Raw genomic sequence first — 26,946 nt, 5'->3', positions numbered from 1 at the left:
GCATGGAGAGCACCTCGGTGCCCCAGCACCTCCGAACAACACAAAGCAAAGTCACTCCAGGTGCTCACAGGAACAGGGAAAAGCTGCTCCACAGCGTGAAGAGGAGAACGACTGTGCTCAGCAGTCTGGACACGCAGGTTCACTCTGGACAAGTTTACTGTGGACACACAGGGTCACCTCTGGACACATGTTTACCCTGGACACGCAGAGTCACCTCTGGACATGCAGGGTCACCTCTGGACACGTGGGAATGGGTGATGTCAAAGTCAGGGATCCCAGAACAGTGGGAACAGCCGAGGACCCAGTGTGCTCGACAGTGCCTGCAACACCGAGCAGTGACAGCACTCCCAAGTGTACGCTGTAGCTCCTACAGACAGGTGAATCAATGGAGCTTTAGGAAACTCGTGGTAGACATTCGGAGGCTGCTCCAAGAGCACTTAGAAAGGTGTGAGGGTGGAAAACCCCAATGCACCCAAAATAAAAATGTTAGCAGATGTTTTACCTGACCCTTCCCAGTCCACACAGTAAGGCAAAAGATGGAAAACATTCCCCTTTCTTTCCAATGATTAAAAAAAGCCACTCCAGAGTAAAACAAATTCCTTACAAGTCCCTTTTAGGCCACACTTAGGTGCAGCCAAGTGATGTATTCCAAAGGTTACTGCTGGAACATGGTTCACAGCAGTCTACTGAAGTGAGCAAGCATCACGTTTACATATCCATTATAACCAAGCTACGCTGCGCTCCCGTTGCTTCATGTTGGTTTGCCATCTGGAAGCTACACAAGCTGAGTAGTAAAAAAAGAATTCAATTTCACATTTACCAAGAGGAGCTGCATGAGTTTCAGTTTACAGCAGGGGATGATGACAGCACCTTTACAGGCAGAGATCTGCCCACAGAGCCGTGCCCGCACCGGGAAGCAGCCACGGGGGCACAGCTGTGCCCAACAGCCCCTTCAAGAAACAAGTTCACACCGCAGCATCAACCCAGAGACCAGCCTGGAAACTCGCCTGTGGGAAACTCTCCCTGCCAACCTTGAAAGGTTCCTCAGGCATCTTTGCCAAGAGATCCACAAATTCACAGGGCACTTGCTCAGTCAGTCTGCAGGAGCCATCACCCTCCACACTAGGCAGGGTGACTTCCCATTCCTCCCCAGTGCCACCTCACAGTGCTGTGGCCTCCTGGACACCACCCATCCCCTGCCCAGCAGGACCATCCTCTCCTTCAAGAGGCAGGATGCAGAACACACCAGAGGACAGCCACAGACCAGAAAGCCACTGCAGACCACGGGCACAGGCACAAACGTCGACACAACCGCCAGCCTGGCACGCCAGGGTGGGCAGTCCCAACACCCACCAGAACAAAACACCTTCTCCCTACGCTGCACGGCTGCAGGGTCCCATCGAGCTCGAGCTCCTCACCTGAACCACCAGCCCCATCCCGCCCGTCACTACTCACGTTGCAGGTGGGCTGAGCTCACCACCACTGGACGCATCCTTAGAGGACTTCCAGCCTTCTCAGACAGCTCAATAAAACTGAATGCCAGCTCATTAGCAAACTGCAAATACTAACACCTAAGACAAGAGACAAAGCATTTTATGATCAAATTTATTTAATTAAATTTCATGAACTGTTTTACTGTAGGTCACACCAGAGACTGCCAAAGTCAACTAAACATTTTACATTCACCACAAGATTCTCTCAGGTTTCCACAACTAGTCCCAACATACGAAGTGGCAGGGTCCCTCCCCTCAGTTTGCATCAGGACTCGTTAACAACGTGAGACTCTCACTGAGGAGAGCCCAGCCTTTGTGCTGCGGGCGTGCAGCAGCTCCCACACTGTGTGTGCACATCTGAGTATTTACAGACCCAACCTCGGGCTGGATCAGAGGACAAATAACCCAAATAACCATTTAGCTGCTAATCCAGAAAGGAAAAAAAAGGGGAGTTAATTTTGCAGCAGGGTGGCGGGAGGGCGCAGGGCACAGCACCAGTGCCCGCACCCGGCTGACGGGGGCTGCCCGCCCTGGCTGCGGGCAGGCACACCAGCCAGGCCAGCTGTGTGCAGCTCCAGCCCACCCTGAGAAAGTGCTGCCACTACCCACCATGGAAATGAGATCACTCCCTCTGTCAGCAAAGTAGGTCCAAAAGGATTCCAAAGTACTTGGATGTACGGGAGACTTGAGGTGGAAGCTCAAGCAAGGCTTCCACACCGAGGATTCTGGGGATGCTGAGGAAACCAGGCATTAATACAACTTGAACTAGCATTCTTAAAATAATCTGTGTCTGATCTAGCAAGCATTTTGATAATATATATCTACGATATGCTCTGAATATTTCTTTAAAAAATGCTGAAGACATTTTCCCTATTGTTATCTACAGGTCTTTATTAAACCATCTTTCCTTTTACGTGTCTACTCCTAACAGCTACCAGAGAAGTATGTCAGATGCTACAATTTAAACTTTCATCATATCTGAAAGTATACATCTCTCAAAGTGTATTTTCAACATGAAAAGAGCTAAAAATCACAATTATATTCCATTGAGTAATGTGTGTGAACTCCAGACCATTTGCATAGCTTCCAAAGTGGAACTCTGGAAAACAGCGGTGTTGTTAGCAGAAGTGTTACCCTGGGGAAAGGCCATCGCCCCCCCTCCACTCTCACTGCATGGCCTAAGATATTCTTGAAATATTCTACAAGTACTATCATACCTTTCTCTAGAAAGCCAGCTCCTGGAAAATTTCAGGTTGCAATTGTTTTATAAATCACAAGCCATTTCTCCGTAATCTTGCCAATTTTAATGAAGAAAAACCATTAGCATTTCAATGTACAAAAGTCCAGTAAAACATGAATTCTTTTTTCCTTTTAAATCAGTGAATGGGTGAAGTTTGGGTTAAACTTATTCAGCAGTAGAAGTCTTCCAATTTCCACTAAAAGAATTTTTTTCTCTGATTTGACTATAGGATAATGAGGATCCAGAAATAAATAGCTATAAATACATTCATTGTTCCTATTCCAAAAATAATCACTTAGGGAAGACACAAAACTGAAATTAACTTACTGGAATCAGTTTCTTTACAGTGGGACATGGGCAAGTTATAGCAGAGTGACTCAAGACAGGAAAAAAAACAAGTAGGGAATAAATTGGTCCAGTATTGACATTCATGAAACATACCAGTTAGCATAATTCTGCAGTTAATTCATCCTTTAAATGATACTACTCAGTTGATTTTTATTTGCTTCAGGTATACATAATGAAAGCAGTTTCCTTTGAATCTTTGCTGAGGACAGGCATAGTACCCTGGAGACACTGTAACAACCCCTTCAGTATGCATGTGCGTGTATATAATTATATACAAATAATCATGCATCCACACACACACTTGAATATCAACACTGCATGTGACGGTTACATCCATCATCATTCGTCATTGGCAGCACTTGTTCCTCTGACTTGGCCTTGATTACGTAACTGTGGAGAGAGAAAACACACAGTTCAGCATTAACAGTGTCCTCACAGGTGGGTTCCCAAGCAGGCAGTTCTGTCAGCTTCCAAGAACAGAGCAGGGCAGCCAGAGCATCACCGGGACCCAGCAAGGCATGACTGCCAGGGCCTCAGCGTGGGCAGGCAGCAGCTCCAGCCTGGGAGCATCAGGCTCCTCGGGGCTGTGCAGTGGCTCTGCCTGGGGCAGTGTGACAGCAGTGACAGCGCTGAGGGGCTGGGCACACAGACCCGACAGCCCCCACCTCCGGGACAACCGGTTTCCCACAGTAAGGGTTTTAACACAATGCAGTGTGTGTGAGTAGCTGGTGGACCTGGGCTCCGAGAACTCAGCGTGCTGTGAAGAGGACAGTCCCCAGCTCCCCTGCGTTACGTGGGCTCCCTATCCCCTTGCTATGGAGTGCACAGCAACACGATGCCCGCAGGCTTTGCTGGCTTGTGCCAGTCACCTGCAGGCTCCAGTGCCAGCAGAGCGATGACAAGGGTCACACACTCTGGGTTTCTGCACCAGGAAAGCACAAGCTTGGGTTAGGTGGCCAGTGCCTCAGGCGTTCTGCCACCCGCCTGAGCCCCCGCCCAGCCTGTTACAGTGCAGAGGCCTCTGTCGCTGCCCGGACACCAAGGGCCATCTCCAAGCAGTGACACCGACAGCAGGGAGGAGAGGCCCGAGTGCCATGTGGATACACGTCCATTTCTGCCAGCAATGCCCATCCAACAGAACACAAATCACTTTTCTCCTTCGCAGTTGACTTACACAGCTTGATTTGCCTCAGAACCTACAGAGAACTCCTCTAGACGTCAGCAGCCAAAGTGCCTCGAACGGAACCCTTCTTACGCATCTAAACGTAAAATAAAACTGTGAGCTACCACACAGAGAACCTGCCATGCTCTGGTTAGTAAGAGAGAAGTAGAGATCTACATGGCCGGGACCAGAACCAGCCTCAGCTGCAGCTGAGGGGTTTTGGAGATGGGTACACAGAGTCCCTTTTGGTGGGGAAGCCTGGGAACCCTACAGCAGCTGTAAATGATGCTTCTTAGATGTTCAACATGTCAGCGTGGAGCCACACTGCTCGACATACCCAGCGTGGCATTTCCACCCCCGAGGATGTGAGGTAGGTGGGTCACAGTGCTTTGGCAGAGCCGGATGCTTCTCTGCTCTGCACTGGTTAGCTGACAGGCATTTAATGAGGCACTGGTGCTCCCCCCCCTCCAGGAGTCAGATACATAAACCACTAAGTGAAAGATAAAGAAAAACAGTGAGAAAAGGATGGGCTGGGAGAGAGAAACTCTGGAAGAACACTGATGAGGATTTCAGGGAGTAACAAAAAAGTAACAAAAGCAGAGATCCTGGCTATAAAAACTGACTTAAGATGAAGAACAGGACCAACAAAAGAACTGAAACGTGCACAGAATCCGAGGAGAAAGATTAGCTCAAACCAGAAAGAAGGAAGAGTGATAATGAGAAAGGGAATAGCAACAGAAAGCAATGTATTCTGAGGAAATGTAAAGCTGTCTGTACTATTACGCTTCCTTTCTGCAGCCTGTTTTTAAGCATCACAGAGCTGCACAGTGCAGCACTGTCAGAGAGGCTGGCGACTGCTCTGCGCGATGGAAACGTGAAGATATTCTTGTCATATTAAGCACCATCTCCCTAAGTGCTCACTGCCCAGTATCCTGGTCATGAAATAGCATTTAGTGTTATATTTGGGATTTCAGGACAGGTACTGTTTAGCACAATGGACGAAGTAACTGAATATGAAACATGAACCCAAATTATTTGGGATAAAATCAGCATCCGTAGTTTATCCAGCAGTGACATTTTTGCCTTCAGGTTATTCTCCATTTCACCACAAAAACCTTGAGATTGCATCATTTATAGATGTTTGTAGATGCCCCTATTAGTAGAGAAAAGGCCAAAGTGTTTTTAACAGTAGGTCCCCACTCCTCTCACATTTCACAATACATGAGGAAAGTTGTGTTAGTGTAACTAATCAATACATTTCTTTTGTGAAAACCTGGCTTTTTCAACAAGCAATACATTGCAGTTCCTGATGCTAATGTCTTACACAACAAGCTATTTGAAATAAACTATTTGCATTGCTCTGCAAAACAAGAAAATAGCAAATAAATACATTTGATATTCAAGAATGAGGATAAATGTTACACCCAGGAACACGCAACCCGGTTTCTGCTGGAGGACTAAAACCAGCAAGTATTTCTCAAAAAATACTTGAAAGACATTACTTACCAGTGAGAAATGTGGAACAGAACTGTCTCTACAAGACAGCCACCACCCACAGGCACACAGAGAAGTGTCCTCATGCACAGACATGCCCACTCTCCCATACACACCTTGCACACACTGATCACACCGCCACTCTTTTTCCTCAGAGAAACTGGATCCAGTCCCTTTCATTCCAGTAAAGCACTAGGGGTGTGCAGCAGAGATCCCTTCTGACAAATCCAGTCAGAGAGAGCAAAGCAGTTACCCTTCCTCCTTCACTGACACCTGGGGGGGTGGCTCTGTGAACAGGCTCATGTCATGGGGAAGAATTCAAGAAGGAACCTGCACGATGTAGGAAGCACCGGCCACAGCCAACCACTCAAACGCCAGAGAGCGCACAGCGTTCCCCAGAGCGAGCAAACACCGTTCCTTTCCAAAGGGCCCTCAGGGAGCTGCCAGAGCAGACAAGCCCTGCAGCTGGTTTGAAAAGAAAGTTTGATTTTACCAGCTGAGGACACATGGAGCAGTGAAGAAACTCCTTCCAAACCCAGACAACATCTCTACACACTTCCTAATGCCCCAAGATGCGGAGCATGGTGAGCGGGGACACAGCAGGTCCAGCCAGTTCTGGTACTGAAAGATGTGCTGGGCACAAACCACAGGATGCACTTCAGAACCGCTGCCCACAGCGGCTCCAGAGCATCAGGACCCCTGGTTAAAGCTGCCTGGCAGCTGAAAGGAGTCAAATGATGCAAGAAAGCAAGTTACAGCTGCAGACACTGTGCCTTGAAAGAACCAAGCCAATGGAAGGAAAGTGACAAGCTGAGTGGGTTTGGGAAATTGGCCAAATGGGAAGGAAATAGAATTGCAAACCCAAAGACTGCAAAGAACTTGAAGGAAATGAGCCAGCTTTAAGGTGAGGAAGGCTCACGCTCAAGGTCGTGCTCTGGGAAGACACTACAGAAGAAGGCTTCTTGCCTAGCCTGTGATGTTCCTCTAAAGGAAAGAGTAGAGAGAGTGCCCTATGGATGAGCTTCCTTCCAGACTCAGCCCAAAGACAGGTCAGGTTATATGCACTGATCCTCAGTGCCACTGGGGTGTGAACACCAACACTGCCTTAAGCCCTAAGTGTTACTGACTTCCCTGTCCATGTGAAATCTTCCACTCCAGAGTGCCAGCCAGGGTGAGTGCAATGGCTGTCCTGACACACTCAAGACTGCCTGAAGATGTCTGAAGAGAAAAAGCAACCAGATCTAATGATGATTAGAAATGAAACAAAGCAAGACACAGGATGGAAAGCCAAGGTGACAGCTCTGAATTCTAACTGTCAAGTGGTACAAGGACACTGAATGGGCCTGTGTGTGATGGGCAAGGTACCACAGACAAAGAGGTGCTCAGGGCAGATGTTCTGGATTTAGTGATGTTGGAAGTATTTACCTTACAGCCACTTCCAGCCTGACACAACACAGCACGCAGAAGCTTGAAGTGCACAGGTCTGTTCAGGAAAACCCCTACTGGGGCTGTAACATTGATCAGTGATTGCCCAAGCACACACAGTGTAACCTGCACTGGTTCCCAAGCAGGAAGATACACACTCACACACCAGCCCTAAAAACAGCATTCTTACCGCTTCCAGCTCCTTTTGGGTTTCATCCTCCATTCTCCTAATGTCTTCCATGGTCAGATCAATCCACTTGTCAATCCAACAGAACAACTGGCGATGAAAGTTGGTAAATATCCTTTTTTCTTGCTGTAAGAAGATAAACAAACATTAGATGATAGAGGCTGACACCTTGCCAAGGACCGGTGATCACAGCTGTCCAGTTTGAAGTTATACTCTTTAGGTGCAGGTTGTTTCACATTGCACAGGTTCAGCCCCCTCACGTTTCCCACATGCTTTAATGTAGAGAAATTTAATAATTTTTTCCATCCAAAAAAGTTTCAAGAAAGTTCAGCACCTGGTGTTACTTGAAAATGCTCAAGAATCCTTTTACAGTCTGTTCTAGCTCCAAGACTGCACTGGACAGAACAAACGTTGCATCACAACAGCTAGAATGTTTAGTGTCACCTGTATAAAAATCTACTACAGCACTGTCACAGGTTCTGGCTCACTGCTATAGAACAAGAACAGCCCATTCCTAATGCCAGCATCACACAAAGAGGGAAGTACTTTTGACTCCAAAGACGGCACGCTTGCAGTTTGTACCAAATCAGCATCCTGGTCAGATCTGACAGGCAATCTCAAAGGCACAAAACATGGAGAGTATAAATACTCAAGACCAGGAAGCCACAGCCCTTTCCTTAGTGAACACGACTTGGATGATGAAAGCTGTGTCATATAAACCATTCTATTTGAAAAATTAGCAGTATTGCTGCTGGCTGCTCTGATAAAAGCAGTCATGTGTATACAACACAAATCTCTTCGCTACTGTGCTCCAGACTCTGCACACATTCAGCTGCCCAGGTCACCACCTAGAGAGACCTGTTCACCTGCTCCCAGACCTCCCACCTCGAGCTGCTGACTGTTCTCACAAACAGTGCTGACCAGATCCAACACATGGCTCTCAACACCGAGCAGACAGAGAGAACAGAACTCCCTCTGAAGAATCAGCTTCATGTAAAGAAAGGTTATCAAGAGCCCTATCTTCCAATACCCCTTGTTAGAGCACAGAATCAGTCTGGGTTCTACTGCTCACCTCATTCCCTGTCAGCATTCAGTTTGAAATATGTGATGGGCAGCTCCTTCCCTAAACCATGACCACACTGAAGTGAGTCTCCAATGTCTCCTTGCCCTTGCTGTGTACAATGGCCATCACAAACCACCTCTCCAATTACTAGTATTTACAGCTTTTCTCCTTTGCTGATGCATTCATTGAAATTCTTAAGCTTTTAAGGCAGTTGGCTGCACGGTCCCTGCAGAGGAGTTATGAGCTCTGGTTACCACCATGAGAAAGGTCTGGCTGTGAGGAAGCACTACGGCCAGGTAACACCACGGCTTGGGTGACCCGCTGATTATCTCAGGATTAGAGAGAGCTGGTGTGACTTTGCCTACACTACAGTTCACATTCAAAATATCTTGTCTCCTTAAAAATATTTGACAGTCATATTGTGATGATACAGCAGCACCCAAGTAAGGTGCAAGCATAATTTGACACAGCATTACGACTGCCAACAAAATCCTAGTGCACTGGATTCCACCTGTGCCATTCCTGGTTCTGAAAGCATTCAGAGAAATAAAATACAATACCTTGGAATTAGAAGAAACACAAGAACAGTTTCCCAAGACAACCAGAACATAAACCACCAGAGAAACACCAGCATGTTGTATGCCACTTCCAAGTGACAAGAAGAAAATCAGAGCTGTCTCTCCCTGGCAAGCAGTGTGCTTTCAGAACAGAGTGTTGCACCCATGACACCAACTCTGCATATGCTTTTCCTTCTTTAACTTAGGAAGTTATTCTAGTGCCCAGCATGACACGCCACCCCTGTGCAGTCCAGACGCAAATGGTTGTACTTGCTGAAGAACAGACACTGGTTGACAGCCAGCAACAGGAAACTTCATCGCAGTTTCTCCCCAAAACCCCATCAACACAGAACCCCCTAGCTCCCCAGCCCCTCCTCCCCAGCACAGCAGAAGCACATACCTTTTGTATAAAGTTTTCAACTTTGTTTTGCAGTCCCCACCACTTAAATTTTATAGTCACCAACTTGTAAGCACACATTTTAGGACACTCTTCATCAGTTGCTAGCTCTTTCTGTTTGTGGAGAATGGGAAAGAAAATTTTTTAACATTTCCTTCAGTCAAATTAATATAATTATTTAAAAGTATAATTTGGCATATATTAGAACTGTAAATTACATTATTTATACTAAATTAAATACACTCATAATTTTAAATTATAATTCTAAATGTAAGTGTTATCAAAAACTCAGAACAGAGGGTAAAAGGGATCAACAATCAGGTTAAATCTGTAAGACAATTCCATCCATGCTGCAAACACACTTAGAATTTCTGTCTTAACATGGATTTCCTTTCCATGATTTCCACTGTAACAGACCTCCTGACCTTTTGAGAGGACAATGGAGCTGGATTACAACAGCTGGCACCCAATTATTTTGTCCTTTGGGGTCTGTTGCACCTAGGCAATTACCATCCACGTTGCTAAGAGTGAGGGTGGAATACACGTGCACCAGGAGATTCAGGTAACAAACCCCTCAAGTTTGCTTCTCTCAGAATGAGAAAGGTCCCTGTTCTGCAGGTCCAGCTGCCCACAGAGGCTGTGGTGCCTCTGCATGTCCCCTCCGCAGGCGGTGCCAAAGGGCCCATCGTTCCCATGCACAGCGCACAGGGATTTCACATGACCAATTCCAGACCTTCTGACTGCTTCCAGGAGAACAGCAGGGAGGTATTTTCTTTGTCCTTAGTGGCAAGAGGAGGACAGAAGGCCACCTCAAAGCCTGCTCGGAAGCTGCTCCAGCTCAAGGACTTTGTGGAAAAGCAGCATCCCCAGAAGAATGAACTGAGGGAGATGCAGGAGACACCATCACCATCAGTCCCTATGGCCAAACAGCTCTGAAGTGCCCCTAACATCAGACACTGTCAGGTTCCTACCATGCTTGCAGCCACATTTACCTAATACAAGGGACCGTATCACACTCTCAGTTTAACCAAGCACATTAGATCACTCCAAGCCTTGTAAAAGAGGAAGAAGAAATAAGGAAGGAAAAACCCCAAACCAACAAACCCAAGCCAAAAAGGGAAACTGATAGTCACTGAAAAAAAACACCACCCTGAAATCTGTGTTTGGCTTGAGTAATAAACAATTACTGTAAGAAGCCCAGAGATTTCTATTCTCCCTATCTGCAGGTCTGCAGACTGCTGTGCTTTATATCCACAACACACTGTTATGCAGAAACACTTCACAACCTTTTTAAGCCTGATGGTTTTTAACCATGAAATGGACAAGTCCTGTTGGCTGTGCAGACAGAAAGTGATTTTTGTATGTTAGATATATCTCAGAGTAATTCTGGTAAATAATGTGTATTTATTTATTCATGAGCACAGTGAGCAACCAAGAGATTGCTTTGCAAGCCTTGCTTCTGCTAATGCAGCATAATGGCAGTGAGGTGCCAGCTCCAGGAGCCCACTGAAGCTCTGCTGAGGTGTTCAGCAGCTCCCTGTGCTGCTGGGTTGGCTTCCATCCTTTCACAAAAACCCGGTTCCCTATTTCTTCTCCAGGTTAATTGCCACACAGCCTGAAAAGCTCTGTACCACCACCTGCAGCAGCAGAGAGGAGAATGGTCAGCACTGCACGAGTGTGTCCCAGGAGCTCCAGGCCTCACTCCACAGCAGGGCAGGAGCGATCTTAAACCCCCCAGGCTGCCTCCACTGGCCATCTCAGGCCGGCTGAGAGCGAGCGCAGGAGGGCGCAGGGTGGTGCCAGGCAGGGCAGTGCCAGGCATCTGACCTGTAAGACACGGGTCATCTTTCTGACAGCAGGTGGTGGGGTATCTTCTGCCTGTGGTGTGCTGGCACAGCCACACTTTGGGACAGGGAATGCCAGACAAAAAGCTCCTCCCAGTATGTTCCACTCTGAGGTTTACCTTGCTGCTCTGGAGAAGCAGTTAAATATACAGAAGTTTCCAACTAATTTTTTTGCATTTGAAGTCACCAGGCTGGTGGCTTCCACAGACCTCATCACAGTGTATATTCAGATGTAAACTTTGAGTATTTGCATAGTTCATTAATAAACATTTAATTTGCATAGTTTTGAGTTTTAGCAGTGATTTCACATGAGTCACAGACTGTACCTTTGCTGAACACATTTGGAATTTGAATACAAAAAGAGAAGTAGTACTGAATTTCTGCACCCTCTTTTGAGACCAACATTGCTAGCACTATAGAACCACAAACTGTCTGTGCTGATAAAGACTTTGTAAGGAGATAACATTAGTTCTTAGTACCTTCCAATTTGGCCCCAAAGGTCCTCTCTTCGTCTTAACAGACTGGAATAACGCAGGGTCTTCATCAGCTTTGTAGTCCTGCAACATAAAAACCCGAGTCAGACCAAGCCCAAACCACCCTGGTGCATCAAGCTCCTGTTCAGGGCTTCTGAATCCATTGTCCTGAGCAGGATGGACAGGGGTTTGTGTTGAGCCCTGGGTCACACCCACTCAGACACATGATGCTCCTGACCTGTCACATCACCACAGCATGACAGGGCTCCCACGTCAGCACTTTCATGGCTCTGTGAGCTTCTGAGGGGCAGAGGAAGCAGCACCACAGGAACGAGCATGCTAGCACCACCCAAGCTGCAGCATGATGTCCACTCAAGACAGAGAGTGGAGGGGGATGGCGGCATAAATGAACTTGTAAAATCAGAAACTGCCTGGTTTCCATCAGCAGTCTGTGCACGCTGCTTTACAACAGGCGTCCCTGCTTCAGAGGTCATACGCAGTGGGGAAAAGCAAGCACCAAGAGTTAAAGATGACAAATGCTTCCCACACGTGGGCTTACTTCATTTTACTGATGAGGGCTATGCCAACTATTATATGGAGATGCTACTTTGGAAATTAAGAAAGGTTAAAGTCTCTGATCTCAGTGACTGAGCACACACAAGGTTTATACAACGCATGAAAAACTTCAACCTAAGAATACAATCACCCCCATGCAGCCAAGGAGAACTGTAGAAGTTTAAGTTACTTTAAAGCCACACAAATGCTCGGTGGGTGCTACAGACAAGCTCAAGAAAGTTTAGCAGAGTTCAAGGTCTCATTTTTGCAAACAAATTTCAATGAGGATAAAATCTGCAGAACATGAAGTGGAAGAAATACCAGCAGAAAAGTAGCTGCTGGCATTGCCCTGCCTCCTACATCAGAGAGCTGTCAGAAGCGATCACATTTGCAAACTGCTTGCAAGATGAATTAAAACTGAACCTTCCCCTTCCTAGCACATCCCCTGCATTCAGAGTTAAATACCAGCAGCAGCAAGAGAGATGTGAATTTAAAAAACAGCTGACACTTTGAAGTGAAACACGGATGGTTCTTCTGGGGCATACTGAAGTCACCTACTGCACCTCTGCTGCAGCAGCAGTGCTTTGGAGAGCTCCTTTCCCTAGATGACTGAGCTGCAAAGTTCTTGTAGACAAAGGCATGAGCATAAGCACAGGTAAAATAAACCTGAACGCTGTGACATTACGGAGCAGGAATGGTCAGCTGGAGTTATACAGGAGACCACTCCAATCTCCTGCCTTAGTGGCCAGCAACAGATCCTTACAGAAGGATGCAAACAACCCAGGACAGAACTCTCGCTCCTACCAGTGAATAGTCTTCCCTATCCTGTGGGGGCTTCTTCTGGAAAGGATATGAACTCTGCTGTTACAGAGGATGATGCAGCTTGGGACTCCTCTCCACTTCTATTCTTGGCCTCAGTTGCACCCTGTGGTAGTTACTGACTAATGTATTACAAACTGTGCAAGAGTATATTTCCCTCACACATCCTTCTGAAGGGATTTATTCACCAGGAAAATTCAAATGAACCTGGGAAAAAACAATGCACTCAAAAGAATTCCAATCAAACTTCCTCAGCTCTCCCAGATCAGCTCCATTTCCCTGTTTTTCATGTTTAATTCATGTAACTCGGATTCAACAGATGGTACTACTGCATACACAACTGAGGAGCTATTACATGAATTCATTGTTTCAGCTGTCAGAAGTACTGAGTATCATGTGTATAACACCAGGCTCAAATCTAGATTCTTCCATTGGCATGAAGGAAGGCTACTTCTAGACTGAAATTCCAAATCCTCAGAGCAAGACTATACAAATCAGTTGTTAATGCTTTCATAACCACTTTGGCATTTACAAGGCACTTTTTGCAGGCTAGATGGAACCTGAAAATCTAGGAGGTCCTCTCAGAGGAATGATTTCCCTTACAGAGAATCAGCTGTTACTCTTTGATACTTTCTTCTTCCCCATTTTTGCGTGTTGTTCCCGGTTCTTTTAATGAACCCACCTACACTATATGTTAAAATAGGCTGAAGAAACCTTTTAGTAGATCCCCCAGCCCCCTGTCATTAATGTATCTAGAAAGTTTATTCAGGTAAATGTCTGCATTAAGCATTCAAGTAAGTATGTTAAGGACAGAGCAAATACTTCCTAGACACATCTGAGTCAAAGCACATCCGATCACACTGCTAATCAACGTGCTCCAGGAAGTGCCACAAAGTCCCGTTTTCCTCTACTTCTCCCTCTAAATCCAAGCAACACCTTTCTTAGAAGAACCCCAGTACCAGCCAGCAAACGTCAGCAGGGTGCTGCCGCAGGTACTAAGATCAGGTTCTATCTGCCTCACGGGGACAATCTGCGGGGTCGCCAGAAGCACTGTATGAACATTTTAACTCTGCAACGCCTAAAGGTACGTCCACTCACATCAGAAAGACTAACAGCAGTATCCGAATTTCAGTAAAACCCCGTTTACTGCTGATTTTACTGAAATAAAGGATGTCTCTTGCACCAACATGACAAAGAGCAAATACACCCTCCATGTACGACGGCCCCAGCGCAGAGGCCCAGGCCCGGCGCACAGGCCCAGCGCACAGGCCCAGGCCCGGCACACAGGCCCCAGGGCACAGGCCCAGGCCCGGCGCTCAGTTACCGCTGCTGTAGGCAAGGCAGCCTGCTGGCCTTGTTCACAGCCTGTCTCCTCCAGGAAAGCAAAGGGGGAGGCAAGTGGAGAGCACGATTTACAGTCCTTGCCAGCAGCTGCAGACCTCTCCACTCATTAGTTATTTGCAAATACTGTGGACAAAGACAGCTGCAACCTACTGGAAAGCTCAGCTCCTGCGGGCTCTGGAGGCTGCATGAGATACACATCCCACCCCAAATCCTTCACAGCCCAAATCCCTGGCTGGGGAGAAAAACAAAAAACAAAATAAAACCCAAACAACAACCAACAAGACAACCAAACAAGAGGCATTTTCTCTACAAGAAAATCACCCTTAAGAAATAAAATATTCTGCTGCAGTGTTTACATACACTAGAAATATATTTAATGTCTGAAATCACTGATTATGACTGTCTCTTAACAATGTCTCTCAAACACCGGATGGAAGACACTGAGAGAAGGATCAAGCTATAGGAATGGATAAACCATTTCCCAGTAAACATTTATTCTAGATAACCAATTCCTGGCAGAGGTATTGCTGCCATTTCAGTGCAGCAATGTGCTCAACAGAACCACAAAATACAAGAGCTTCCATGTTTTAGTGCCAGGTTTGTAAATAAAGTCGTGTTGTGCACTGGAGGCTTAGATTGAGGGTCTGAATACCCTCCCCAGGAAGAGCCCAGACCGCAGCGGTGCAGAGCATGTGGAGATATATCCATACCACACACTTTCAGTAGCAGTACCCAGGGATGCTGCCTAGCCTGCTGTCCCAGCTGCAGGCAGAGTCTTGCAGCATTGTATGACATCACCATATTTAGGACATTCTCACAGGTAAAAAGCAAGCCTAAAGGCAACAGAAGGACAGCACCAAAATGAACTCAACACATGTAATATGCTGGCCTATTAGGAAACCAGGAGAGAACACAGCACAAAATACCTTATGATACTAAAATGCTATACTACATCTTGCTTTTTGGTGCTCTTCTCCAGAATACATTAGGAATGGAAGAGATGAAAATGACAGCAAGAATGATTGATTATGGGAAGCAATTCCATTAAAATAAACAAAGCAGACTATGAATCCTCAGCCTGGAAAAGACAGGACAGAAGGACAAAATACAGAAATCCATAAAACCAGAGAGGGAATATATCTAACTAGGGGCTGGAGTTAGTAGAAGGTGAAAACCATAACCAGATAAAATTGTCAGCCATCCAAAACAAAAATTAGAATCTTCTGAAGGAAAATCAATTCCCTCCTGACAGGCAGCACGTGGTGAGGCCACGTGTTGGTGCTGCAACAGGACAAGTTTCCAGGCTGTGAAACGTTTTTCCTTCAGGAGAAGGACAGGTAAGCTGCAGGTCTGACTCCTCACTGAAGCCACAGCACATCCTCACGAGAATCAGGATGTCATGGGGTCTGCTTCTTCAGAATGGCACACTCTGCAGAGATTTATTACACCAAACACCACAGCTCATCAGCACTTGGATTTACCATGGAAAGTGCCAACACAGAGGGCCCAAAACTTTAATACTAAAGTCACATTTGCTGACAAAGCCTGTGGTATGTCACCCCCTGAGTCAGCTCTTCCCATGTGCATGGCACACACAGTACATCCCACACTCTTACAGGAACACGCTGCAAGATGCAGATTTTCAAACACACAATGACCAGAAAACCATCAGGGTCAGGACTCTGTTTGGGATGTGAACTCCCCCACACGTGCAGCTGTGACCTGTGGGGTTTATGTGGTGGCAGTTTTGCCCTGATACCACAGGGAAACCCAAGCCACACAGCAGGACATTCTCTGCCACCCTACCTCTCTGCACAGGGACATCAGCAAATGTAACTGTGCTCTTGCATGCAGGACCCACACAAGCACAGCTGGAAACGCTGGGCAAAAAAAGGTATCTACAACTACAGTGTGGGAGTGCAACCAGAAATTCAAAGAAAACAGTTAACTCGTGCAAAGTTTTCTGTGGCAGAGAGCACATACAAAAGCTGTGAACTGAGACCCTTCTGGGCACAGTTCACCCAAACCCTGCTAAGGACAGAAAAAAACTGTCCAGATTGAAGTGTAGATGGACAAGGGAGCATTGTAGGAGCTCCTCTCAATACACAAACCCGACCAGCACGCACGGAAGAAGACTGGACTACAGCCAAAGCAGAAATAAACAACAGTTCTTTGCAGAGTTTAAGAGAAATATCTCTGCTGCAAGAGCTTAACTCCTGACAGCAACAAGTCCTTCTTAGGAAGAAAAGCAGGCAGCTCTTGGAACAAATATTACAGCTAAAAAACCCTGAAGCCCTCTTGAAAGCCAGACAGGCAAAACATCATTATGCAGCAGCAGAACAACATAGAACAGCTAAAAACCATTTCAAAGAAATACACAAATACAATTTCACAGGCAGTTTCTGCTCAAAGTCTCAATATAATATGCATGAATGCAACAAGCTGTTATAAAGAATTTAGAGAGACTGTGAACCACATACAATACAGTAATAAGCACAACAAACTCTGAATCCGGGTGCTTCTTTGCAGTCTCACTTGCAAAACCTGCTGAAAGCAGTAACAGCACTGCTGGCAGCTCACTCTGAAGTGGTGGAAAACTGGAAAGCATGTGCACAGGACAAAGTGTTTTTAAGAAAACTTGCAGAACCTAACATAAAAACAATGCAAGTCAGAAGTCTTATCTGCAAACTCAGGAAGAAAGCTTCCTGAACACAGACCAACCAGGCAGGTGCGGCAGTTTCTGGCTTTTCAGCTCCACGCTGCATTAGCTCTTTGGAACAGGAGAACACACACACCATCCTTACTTAGCAGAACACACACAAAGTTGATTGCAGAAGGAAACATGTAGTAGCACTTCTCCTCAGTCTGATCCACAGCTCTGTGGATACTCCTTCACAGCACAATAAAAGATCAAAACCTGGTTGATTAACATATGTCACGTTCCCACCTCGGTGCATGAGCCCCCAGTCTCTTCACAGAAACAATCACCAGCACTGCTGTGCACTCAGCTGGCAGCAGGGAGAGCGTGTGTGTGTTCTGGGTAGGTTTAGCTAAATGGCTCTGGATAAAAAATGTCCTACAGTCGTGCCCATGCAAGCTGGAAGAAAGTCCCATTTCCACATCCACAGCTTGCTGCAGGCTGTGGAGTTAAAGACACAAACTCAGAGCAGCAAGCCACAGGCACCACTGAAGAAGTTAAGCAAAGTTCAAAGTGTTTACAAGGCATTCTAATTTCTGAACCAGTAATACATCCCAGTATGAAGAAAGGCTCCTTCTGTAAGCAGGCTGAAGACTGAGACACACTAACAGGGCCATCTAATCACCACCTGGGCAAATCCCTCGCACCCCGACTCTGAAGCAGCACTGCTGAAGGTGGAACAGGTCATCTGCAGAACGTTGTATTTTTAGAGCTTTGTTTCAAGTGATACAATGAAGAACTGCTACAATCTAGAACAAGACTTTTCATTTCTTCATTGCACAAAACCAGCTATGAACCCAATTCCAGTTTCTTTGTTTGCACTACCCTCTACTTTCTTACAAACTGCTTCCAAAACCGTGGCCTCTTCTGATGTTAATTGAGTGTTCACTTCTGCTTACTCTTTAAAAAGTTTTACTCTCCTGGGAAGTCATTTCTATATACAAATCATACAAAGCTACATAGACTGCATGCTGGAGATGATTAAGAGAGGGCAGGGTTAAATTTATATCTAAAGAAAGCCACAGATGTCAGCCAAATTATTTCTATACATACTTAAATGAGCCTGAGTTAACATATGCATGCCATTAGTATCTTGGAGAAATGTACTATGTTTATATTTATGCTGGTTGTAGTTCTGAAACTAAAGAAACTGCCATAGCACGATGGGTTGGACAAGGTTCATCCCCTGAACACAAGGATTAATCTTGAATGTATGAAAATCTCTATCAGAATTGCTGGATCTTAGAAATGCATTTCCATTCTCTTGGTCATGCTGCTGTCCAAGCCTCTGTCTGGGCTGCTGGTCCAGGCAGAACAGGTGATGCTTTCATTCTTATTCTCCAAACCCAGCAGCCTTCTCTGCATAAAACAAGCATTTACCTCAGAGTATGTACCTGTAGTTAACTTTTCCCCCACCAGCTCTTCCAGTTCTGTTAGCTACACTTCATAAAGGTATCAGGATAGATGCAGAATGATTCTCATGGAGTTGTGAGCAAAGAGAGAGAGAAAACAAAGGACAGAAACTGCAGATTTTCCTAACATAAGGAGCTGTGATGTATGGGTCCCAGAGAATGTTTGCTAACTGATCCTTAACTGACAAGGAAAGGGGGCAAACAAGTGGAGTGGAAAGGGTGTCAGCCCTCAGCTAACTCAGAGGTATCAAGGTCTGCATAAAAGTTTGAGAACAAAGTCAGTCTTTGTTTAATAAAGTTAGGACTCCAAAAAGCTGCATTTCTGGGAGATGAAGTGAAAATGAAAATTTGAATCACATGGTGAAAATTAGTCCCAGGTATCCTTACAGAGTGAGGGGCTATAATGGGAGTTTGAATTTCAGCATATTTCCTAAAACTGTGAATGGTTAGAAGTTACTAAAAAAAAAAGACAACATAGAAACATCAGAAGAGACTTTATATGAAGCCAGTCTGCACTCACAGATTTGATACTCTGTAGGTCAAATACACAAAAGAAAGAAAGGAAAACAAAGAAATAGGAAAGAGAGGATAATGTACTGAAAACAGTTCCAAGGACTTCCACATATGAAATGCTTTCCATGTGAAGATGGACTTAAAGATAAGGACCCTCACCTTGGAAAGATATGCTAAAGAAGCAGTGGAAGAAGAATGAAATGTTTATTCACAATCACCACAAACGATGGATTCACTGCACCCCAGGTCCATATCCCAATAGCAGAGCATTTACTTACTCCTGGTTCTACTTGAGTTCTATCTGCAATGTCGATATGGACAACTTCAACATTCCTCCACGTGATTGGATCTAAATTGTGCACCTGCAGAAGGAGAAAGAGGAGTATTTCCATGCTGCCACCTCACACACTGGTGCACCTTGTGTGGCACTTATGTGTGCCACGGGTATTTTCTGGACGTGTTAAGGACAGTGTTCTGAAAACCCATCCTTCCTTCCTCTGCCTTTCTAAAAGGGAGTAATCTCCATGATTACACTCAACTTCACTCACTAACCAACTTTAAACCCACCCAAAGCCTTCACTTCCTGTGCATTCAAAAAACCTGGGTTTAAGATCAAGCTGTATTCTTCTGTCACATCATTAGTGTTAACAAAACCAAGCTCTAATTAGAAATATTGCCCACTCAGTAATCTGCATGAGCTTTGTGATCTAGAAAGGAGCAAATATGGCAGGTTTCAATAACCTGACTAATCTAGTAGGTTCCCCAAGTCATAGGGCTGCCTTTAGTATGGACCAGATGAAGTGTGTGTGACACGAAGGCATGTAAAAGCCTGACGATGCACTCAGTTCCAGGTCTGCAGTCTGTTAGGCACACTTAAACTTACAGCAAGCCAAGCTGCCCAAGAAACAGCCTCCTTCTCTGCAGCACACCCAGTGCTACAGTTCATCCCAGCACTGAGAGCGTACTGACAACTATTCCTTTGTGGATGGCTTATAAACGTGCCTGTCACTGCAGATAAACACGTCTCCTGAAGAGACCTGTGAACTGAATCAACTGTCCAGGGAGGAAAACAAGAGTATCACCAGCCTGGAAAATTCCCAGCAGCAGCTCCAATACATAACTCTATAGAAGTGTGCAGTGAGGAACTCTGAGAGCCTTCTGGAACCTATTTTCAAACCAACTTGTCAGTTGTTGGCACTAACATGCCTAAGGTAAAAGAACGTGGAATTAAAAGGAACTTACTGAAAACTTGTTTAAATATATAGGTGAGAATCAAGCACCTGCACTGACCTCAACATAACAAAACCCCTTTTCTTGCTCTTGTACTTCATCAGGTGAGACAGCTTGACCACCTTGGAAGGACTTGAACATCATTCTTGGTTTACATTAATCCCTGGTAGGGCTTTGACTTCATGCAGTCATTACCCACCCTTATCAGGCATGGAATACTTTATCTGGGTGACTGTGGTGAAAATATCCCTAATGCTCTGTATCCCAACCCCAACTCACGTTTTCTGCTGTCCCCAGATCTGGTTTATGCCAGGTCTCAATTTTTATGAAGAAGTCATCTTTCATGTATTCATTCTGTAAGAAATGAAGTGGAAAAGCATGAGTCTGATTACACCCCACTGCTTACAGTTTCAAAAAATGGTACTGACGTGTGAGCCACAGCTAAGCCTGAGCTAGGAGCAAATTCCATGTAATCATAAAAGAAACAGCCCCCTTACCCATTTCTGTGTGTAGGTTTGGGGAGGTAAGTAGTATCTAAATCTCAAGCCTCAGCTACAGCAGGGAGTACTAAATTAAAACCAGTCAAGTCTGAGGAATCCAGCTCTAACTTTCTGCACCCAAACAGAAATAATATTGTCATTTACCATCCTTCTTCCTCAACCCTGAAATTCTTTATCTCTGTGATTGAGTAAATTATTAATACAGCAGTTAAGATAAAACAACTAAAATCCATTTGCATGAAGCTTTTAATAAAGGAGACTATCCTGGGAGGCAAGGATAACAGCCAGTGAACATTACATGCTCCTCTGTAGCTCAACTATGAACACAAGGGTCCAGCCACCCCCAAACTTGGTGTCTAAAGACTCCACAGAACACTTCTGATTCCTGAAGGAAGGAATCATACACCAGCAGCACACGTAACAGGATGAGTCAACAGTCCACATGCTCCATGTGCTGCATTCACCTAGTGACAATCTAAGTTTGCCAGTGCGCAGATAAAGCACTTTCACATTAAGCTTACCAGCCTCCTGGAACAGGTCACCAAATCACCTACAGAAGGAAATGGCCTTAACGACCTCTTCCCCACGCATCATAAATAAAGGCCACACTCCCCACACCCCCAGCTGCCACGATCCTCTTCAATTCTCAGTTACTCCATTTTAACTGATGTATTTGTAATGGATTTTATTTCATTGCTCTTCCTGTGTTTAAGAGTGTAGCACAGGCCTCCACTTAGCCTTTTTTGTTGTATTTTTTCTTCTCTTTTGTAGCATTATGTCCTGTCAGGACAGATATTATGCAGCCATAATGGTAAGTAAAGGCATAAAAGAAAGCGTACAAAACCCAAGCATTTCTCTAACAAGTTCCAGTTCTTTAATTATAGCCAAGTGCAGACAAACAAAGTAACACAGTAAAAAAAGCAGTGAAGCTCAGTGCCAAGAACCCAGGCAAGGCATGCAAAAGGTTGGAGCTGGCTTCCTAGAGTCAGGGGCGACTGTAGCAGTAACAACAGATAAAATACATTTCAAACCCCCAGCCCTGGAGCAAAAGTAGTTCAGATACTCACTGTCACAACTGGCCATGGGAGACACGGGCGATGGAAATGAAAAGGAAACACAAAGTGTCATTAGATACAACTTTCCCAAAGAGCCCCGTGTAACGGCTGCTTCACAGTGAGAGAAACACTCAGAATCAGCCCAACAGCATTTGTGTGCATCCAGGCAGCAGTCTGGCCGCTGGCACTGGCTTCCCAGCCCTCACCTTAGAGCTTTGTGATGGGACACTGCAAACTGTTCAGCACAAAAAGAGCCTCTGCTCTTGGAACTCACACAATGGAAAGCATTAAAAGAGAGCAGTCCCCTTATCCTAACAGACTAAGGAACGGAGATCTCTCCAAACAGGTTCAGCTCCAGACCTGAAGAGAATCAGCTCTTCAGTCTTGTCCTAGGGACACTAGGTGGGAGGCTCTGTGGGAACCTGTGAGCTGCTCTATCGAGGCTGCTCTCAGCAGCAGCTCTCCTTTCCAGGAGAGGAGATCTCACAAACACAACATTAACCTCTGAAATACACCTTCCATTGGATGGGACCCTCTCCTCCCCTAAGCCACCCAGCTGCTCCGCCCCCCGGCGCAAGCAGGACCTACTTGTTCTGCAGTAGGGGTAGGCGTTCCAGGCCTTCTCGTGGAACACCAGGGAGCCCTCCGGCGCGATCATCCGCACGAAGCCAGGCACCTTGCTGTGGAAACACAAACACCCACCGCGCCTGCACGGCTCTGCCGGCTGAAACTCCTCACTCGTTTCTCCTGCTCTAGTAAGAGGGGCACGTTCTGCCCACGCACCTTAAACACTACAACAGGCAAGTTACCCACAGCTAAACGTGCAGGAGCTCCCACAATGTGACTGATCACCAAACCATTAAGAAACTAAATAGGGAAGGTAATAAGATAATTGAGAAGGAGCCAGAACCTTCTGGAAGCACTACAATCACGATGAAAGCCGTGTTTGATTTTCTCTTCAAGACCAAAGACAACTGTTGAGGGAGAGCACTGCCCACTGGGTCTCACCTCCAAACTCCCTAGCAAAACCTGCAGGCTCATCAGTAGCCTCTACCTTGGCTGGGAGGGAAGGCCTTTCACCATCTCCCCCGTGACTGCAACCAGCTGCAAACACACCCAGCTCCACAGCTTTTTACATCGTTTTTCCACAACTACAAGCACCCAGAACACTGACTCTCACAGTCTGAGGACGTATTACGACTCGAATGACATGGCTGCCTCTGTGGTAACATCAACTATTAATCCCTGGAGGTTCAGACCCCACTGGGGTCAGTTTTCCCAACATTAACCCAGGTTTCACCCCCTTTGCAATGCATGAGACTTCTGAAGAAACTCTTGACCTGACCTGTTCTCTCTCAGAACAGCACTACCCTGCCAGACCACGTGAACTTCTGTGGTGCTTTTTAGGGCATTTCTAAAGAACATTCTGGCAGTTAGAACTCCTTCTCAAATAGCAGCTCACATAAAATCATTCTTCCTTTATAAAGCAACAGCCATCCTCCTTTCCTCCATCCCTCTCTATCAACACTCCTGTCCTTTGGGCTGCCCTACACATCCTCTGAGATACAAACCCATCATCTTGGCTACACACTAAGAACTCCACTCGTTTCTGTTTAGCCATGCATCTGCCTGTTCACAGATCACACATTTCCCATGGTTCTCCATTACTCTCTCCCATATTTTCAAAATCCACTGTATTTCACATGTCTCCCCACTCACCAGAGCATTCAGGCACAACTCAGCAAATTAAAGAGCGATGGAAAAGCACAAGCACCCCAGAACAGCACACAGCAGGAGGCTGTCCTCACACCGAAACATTTCTCACTCCACACCAAGTGACCGTGACGTCTATGGATGCTTCCTCACCTCTTTAAATGATAGATTTTGTGAGTGTACTGTCCCTTCTCACCATCCTTTTCATAAGGCTCATTTTTTAAGACTTGGATTCCTTCACCACCTCCCGTTTCATTTTTGCTAGCTTCTGCCACAGAGTAAAGCTGCCCAACTTGATACTGAGAAGAGAAGCAGAATGTCAGTACTGGAGTCAGACACAACTTTTAAAGCATTGAAAAGTTTAGTTCTTTCCAGTGAAGATTTTGTAGTACAAACAAGGTTATCAGGGATGTAAAATACCCCACACAGAAATCATTTAGTAAAACACAACAACCTGCTGGCAAAACTGAGCTGTAGCTCTCAAGCTGTGCTCAGCTTGTTTCACACCACTCAGAGCTTTGTTACAGCAAACCAACTTTGTTATTCTTTAGTGTTCTCATCCTCAAAGCAAAGTATACACCTTGTTCTTAAGTGTGTAAAAGAAATACAATGTTTTAGTTTATTATTATATTGAAATGATTGGGTTGCAGCCCTGAGCCTCCCAAATTCATACTGTACCCTTGCAGGACCCATCAAACTCGACCTGCTGAAGAAGTGAAGGGTAACGTTTCCCTCAGAAGGGTGTTGAGACTTTGACTTAAATGTATCTCAGCACCATTCAAACTGCTGGTTTCAGCCCCTGGAAGATGCTTCCTACCTTTGCCTTTAGGAAGAGGCTTGGAGTCACTCAATGCCTGGATCAGCAGGGAAATTCTGCTGCAGTGCAGAACTGCACAGCTTTCTGTTCTTGCTCGTAAGCCTGGAGTGGCTCAGACACAGCTAAAGGCTCTCTGCCTGCAGGCATCTACCTCCTTTGAAGATCCCCCATCTGCAGGAGGTTACCCCTGCTTTGCCCATGGCTGACACACACGGTGACAGGTGTGGCAGGCTGGTGGGCACGCAGCACAGGAAGCCTTTGGACCCAGGCCAGTCAGACTTCCTGAGACACTAACACCTTCCCACCCACCGCCCCAAACCAGAAGCAGGCAGGGTGAGCACGTACCTCTTGCACTGAGCAAGGCAGAACCACTCGGCTGAAAGAGAGAAAGAGCAAATTCAACACCATGAATAACGAGGCTGCGTGTGCAGGTGACAGAGACAAACACAACACCCAGGAACACAGTGTCTAAATGTTCACAGTGCTCCAGGACCGTAGAGCTGCATGGATATAATGCAACAAACCCAAGTAAAACCCAGTGACAAGCACGCTGCAAAAGGGGGGGAAAAGGAGGGGTGGTGGGGTTTCAGAACTGCAGAGGAGAACCAGGAAATCCAGGGTCTGCTTCCAGCTCTGCTGTAACTGCCTGTCGTGCTGATGTGGGTTAAACTTTAAGGCAAGAGCTTCTTCCTGTGTCACACAGTGAGCACTCCCACCTGTACGACTGAAAAGGCCCTCAGAGCAACTCTGGTAACTACAGCAGTTAAGAATCACTCAAGGAGCAGCCACAGCCCGTGTCCTGTTTAGGTGGCAGAGCTGAGTGTGTCAGCTCAGTTCGGACCCAACCCCCCACAGCTCGCGGCAGCACCAGGGGACGCCGCCGTGGGTTCAGCTGTGCAGGGTGACTGTCAGCTCCATCCTGCACAGTACAATGGGTGAAGACAAGACAAATCACTGCTGGTGCAACCCAACACTGCTGCCCAAGGGCACCGTTCCCAGGGTGAGGGTACCTCCTCTGCCACCAACCCTACAGCCGTTCCGATCCCACGCAAGGCAACTGCCCACACCACAGGGAGGTTTGTCTGCTGCAGTCTGTGACCTGCCCAACTGAAACAGCTTCTCTAACTGCTAAACATTCCAGGAGACAAACACCATCAGCTTCAAGGGTTGGGAAGCATCAAGCTGAAAGCAGAGCTTACACCCCAACACAGAACGGCCAAAGAGCCGCCGACACACAACTGCCACACTGAGCCCTGACACGTCTCACTGCACCTGAGAGCACAACAAAGCGCCCTGGAGCTGTGCTTGGAGCTGCCTCTCAACGCCAGCAGAGCCAGAAGACACCCACCCACCCACCCGGGCATTGCCAGCTGCTGACTCCAGACCTAGAGGACAGGTCTGTGGCACAAGGAATTTCTGGGCAACTTCAGCGTTATTCTTTAACAGGAAGAGCAACGAGTAGAGCAGGAGAAGAGCCAGGAAAGGGCCGTGAGCGTGGGGGTATGGGGAAAGGGGAGAATCTGAAGGGGAAAAACGTAGCAAACGGGTTTATTTGAGTTCGATGCCACCTAACTCGGTGATTCCAAAGACCTGACACCCCCCCCCCCCCGGAAACCGCTGAGCACTGGTGGGCGAGCACACGGCCCGGCACCAGCCCCCGGGAATCGCGGGACCGGCGGCTTCTCCTGCCGGGGCGGTTGGAGCTCCGGCTACGGGCGGGAGCCGCGGGACGCCCGTTCGTACCTTCTCTCGGAGGCGCCCCGGGACCCCGCCCGGAGCTCGGCCCCAGCCTCTGCCGCTCTTCCGAGCCGCCCGCGCAGCGACGCGGGAGCCCGGCCCCCGGCACGGGTAACCCGGGGCGGTGACCGGCAACGGCACCGCATGGGACGGGGCCGCGTTCGGGAGCACCCGAGGCCGCACCAGCCCTGCCCGCCCCGCAGGGACGCGGCGCCCCGCCCGGCACCACCCCAGCGCCACGGGCCGCGATCGGGAGGCCCCGCGCCGGCACCGCCAGACGGGGCCTCCGCGGCCGCGGGAGCCCGGGGCCCGCCCGCTGCGGGCCGAGCCGCGGGAGCGCGAAGCGGCCCCGGGCCCGGCCGCTCCCCGAGCCCCGCGGGCGGCCCGGGCGCGCCCGCCGCCCCCGCCCGGCCCCGCCCGCAGAGAGGGAGCGGCCGGGGCGCCGCGCCGGGCGGTGCCGGCGCCCCGCGGAGCCGAGCGAGGCCCGGCGGGGCGCAGCGCGGGCCGTGCCCGGGGTGGGGGGGGGGAACACGCGGCAGCCGCCGCCAGCGCCCGGCCCGGCCGGTGCCGCCCGACTCACAATTCCTTGATCAGCACCATCTTCCCCCGCAGGCCCGCACTGCGCACGCGCGCCCCGCGCCGCCTGCCCGTGATGCACCGCGCGCTTCCGGGGAGCGCCCCGCCCCCGGCCCCGCCGCGCCCAATCCCGCCGCGCCGTGCGTCCTCGCGCCCGCTCGCGTCTTGTGCGCATCCGGCGCGCCGCGCCTGCGCAGCCCGGCGCCACCAACCCGCAGCTCCCGCGGGCGCCCCGCCTCGCCCGCAGGCGGCCAATCGGGGCGCGCCGGCGTCCCGGCTCCGTGGCGTCATCGC

General features: G+C 47.7%; 1 protein-coding gene across 1 annotated transcript; it reads right to left on the bottom strand.

Moving 5' to 3' along the window:
• Nucleotides 1–1,606: 1,606 nt before the first annotated feature.
• Nucleotides 1,607–26,690, bottom strand: PITPNB (phosphatidylinositol transfer protein beta). The gene is made up of 11 exons (XM_084272199.1): nucleotides 26,657–26,690; nucleotides 24,685–24,715; nucleotides 23,676–23,821; nucleotides 22,398–22,489; nucleotides 21,822–21,829; nucleotides 20,534–20,608; nucleotides 19,303–19,386; nucleotides 11,690–11,767; nucleotides 9,370–9,480; nucleotides 7,353–7,475; nucleotides 1,607–3,471 (listed from the first exon to the last, which is right to left on the bottom strand). Exons 1-11 carry the CDS (start codon nucleotides 26,674–26,676, stop codon nucleotides 3,421–3,423), a joined length of 819 nt encoding a protein of 272 aa, XP_084128325.1. The 5' UTR covers nucleotides 26,677–26,690; the 3' UTR covers nucleotides 1,607–3,420.
• Nucleotides 26,691–26,946: the final 256 nt, after the last annotated feature.

Source organism: Gallinula chloropus (assembly GCF_964237585.1).
Source record: "Gallinula chloropus genome assembly, chromosome: 17".
Lineage (NCBI taxonomy): Eukaryota > Metazoa > Chordata > Aves > Gruiformes > Rallidae > Gallinula > Gallinula chloropus.
This window is presented reverse-complemented; position numbering and strand designations above follow the sequence as displayed.

Coding starts and splice junctions, on each gene's coding strand:
- PITPNB (XM_084272199.1), bottom strand. CDS start 26,676: ATGGTGCTGATCAAGGAATT. Junction 11,768..19,302: donor GAACTCAAGTAGAACCAGGA/GTAAGTAAATGC, acceptor TTTATGTTGCAG/GACTACAAAGCTGATGAAGA. Junction 9,481..11,689: donor CTTTGGGGCCAAATTGGAAG/GTACTAAGAACT, acceptor CTCCACAAACAG/AAAGAGCTAGCAACTGATGA.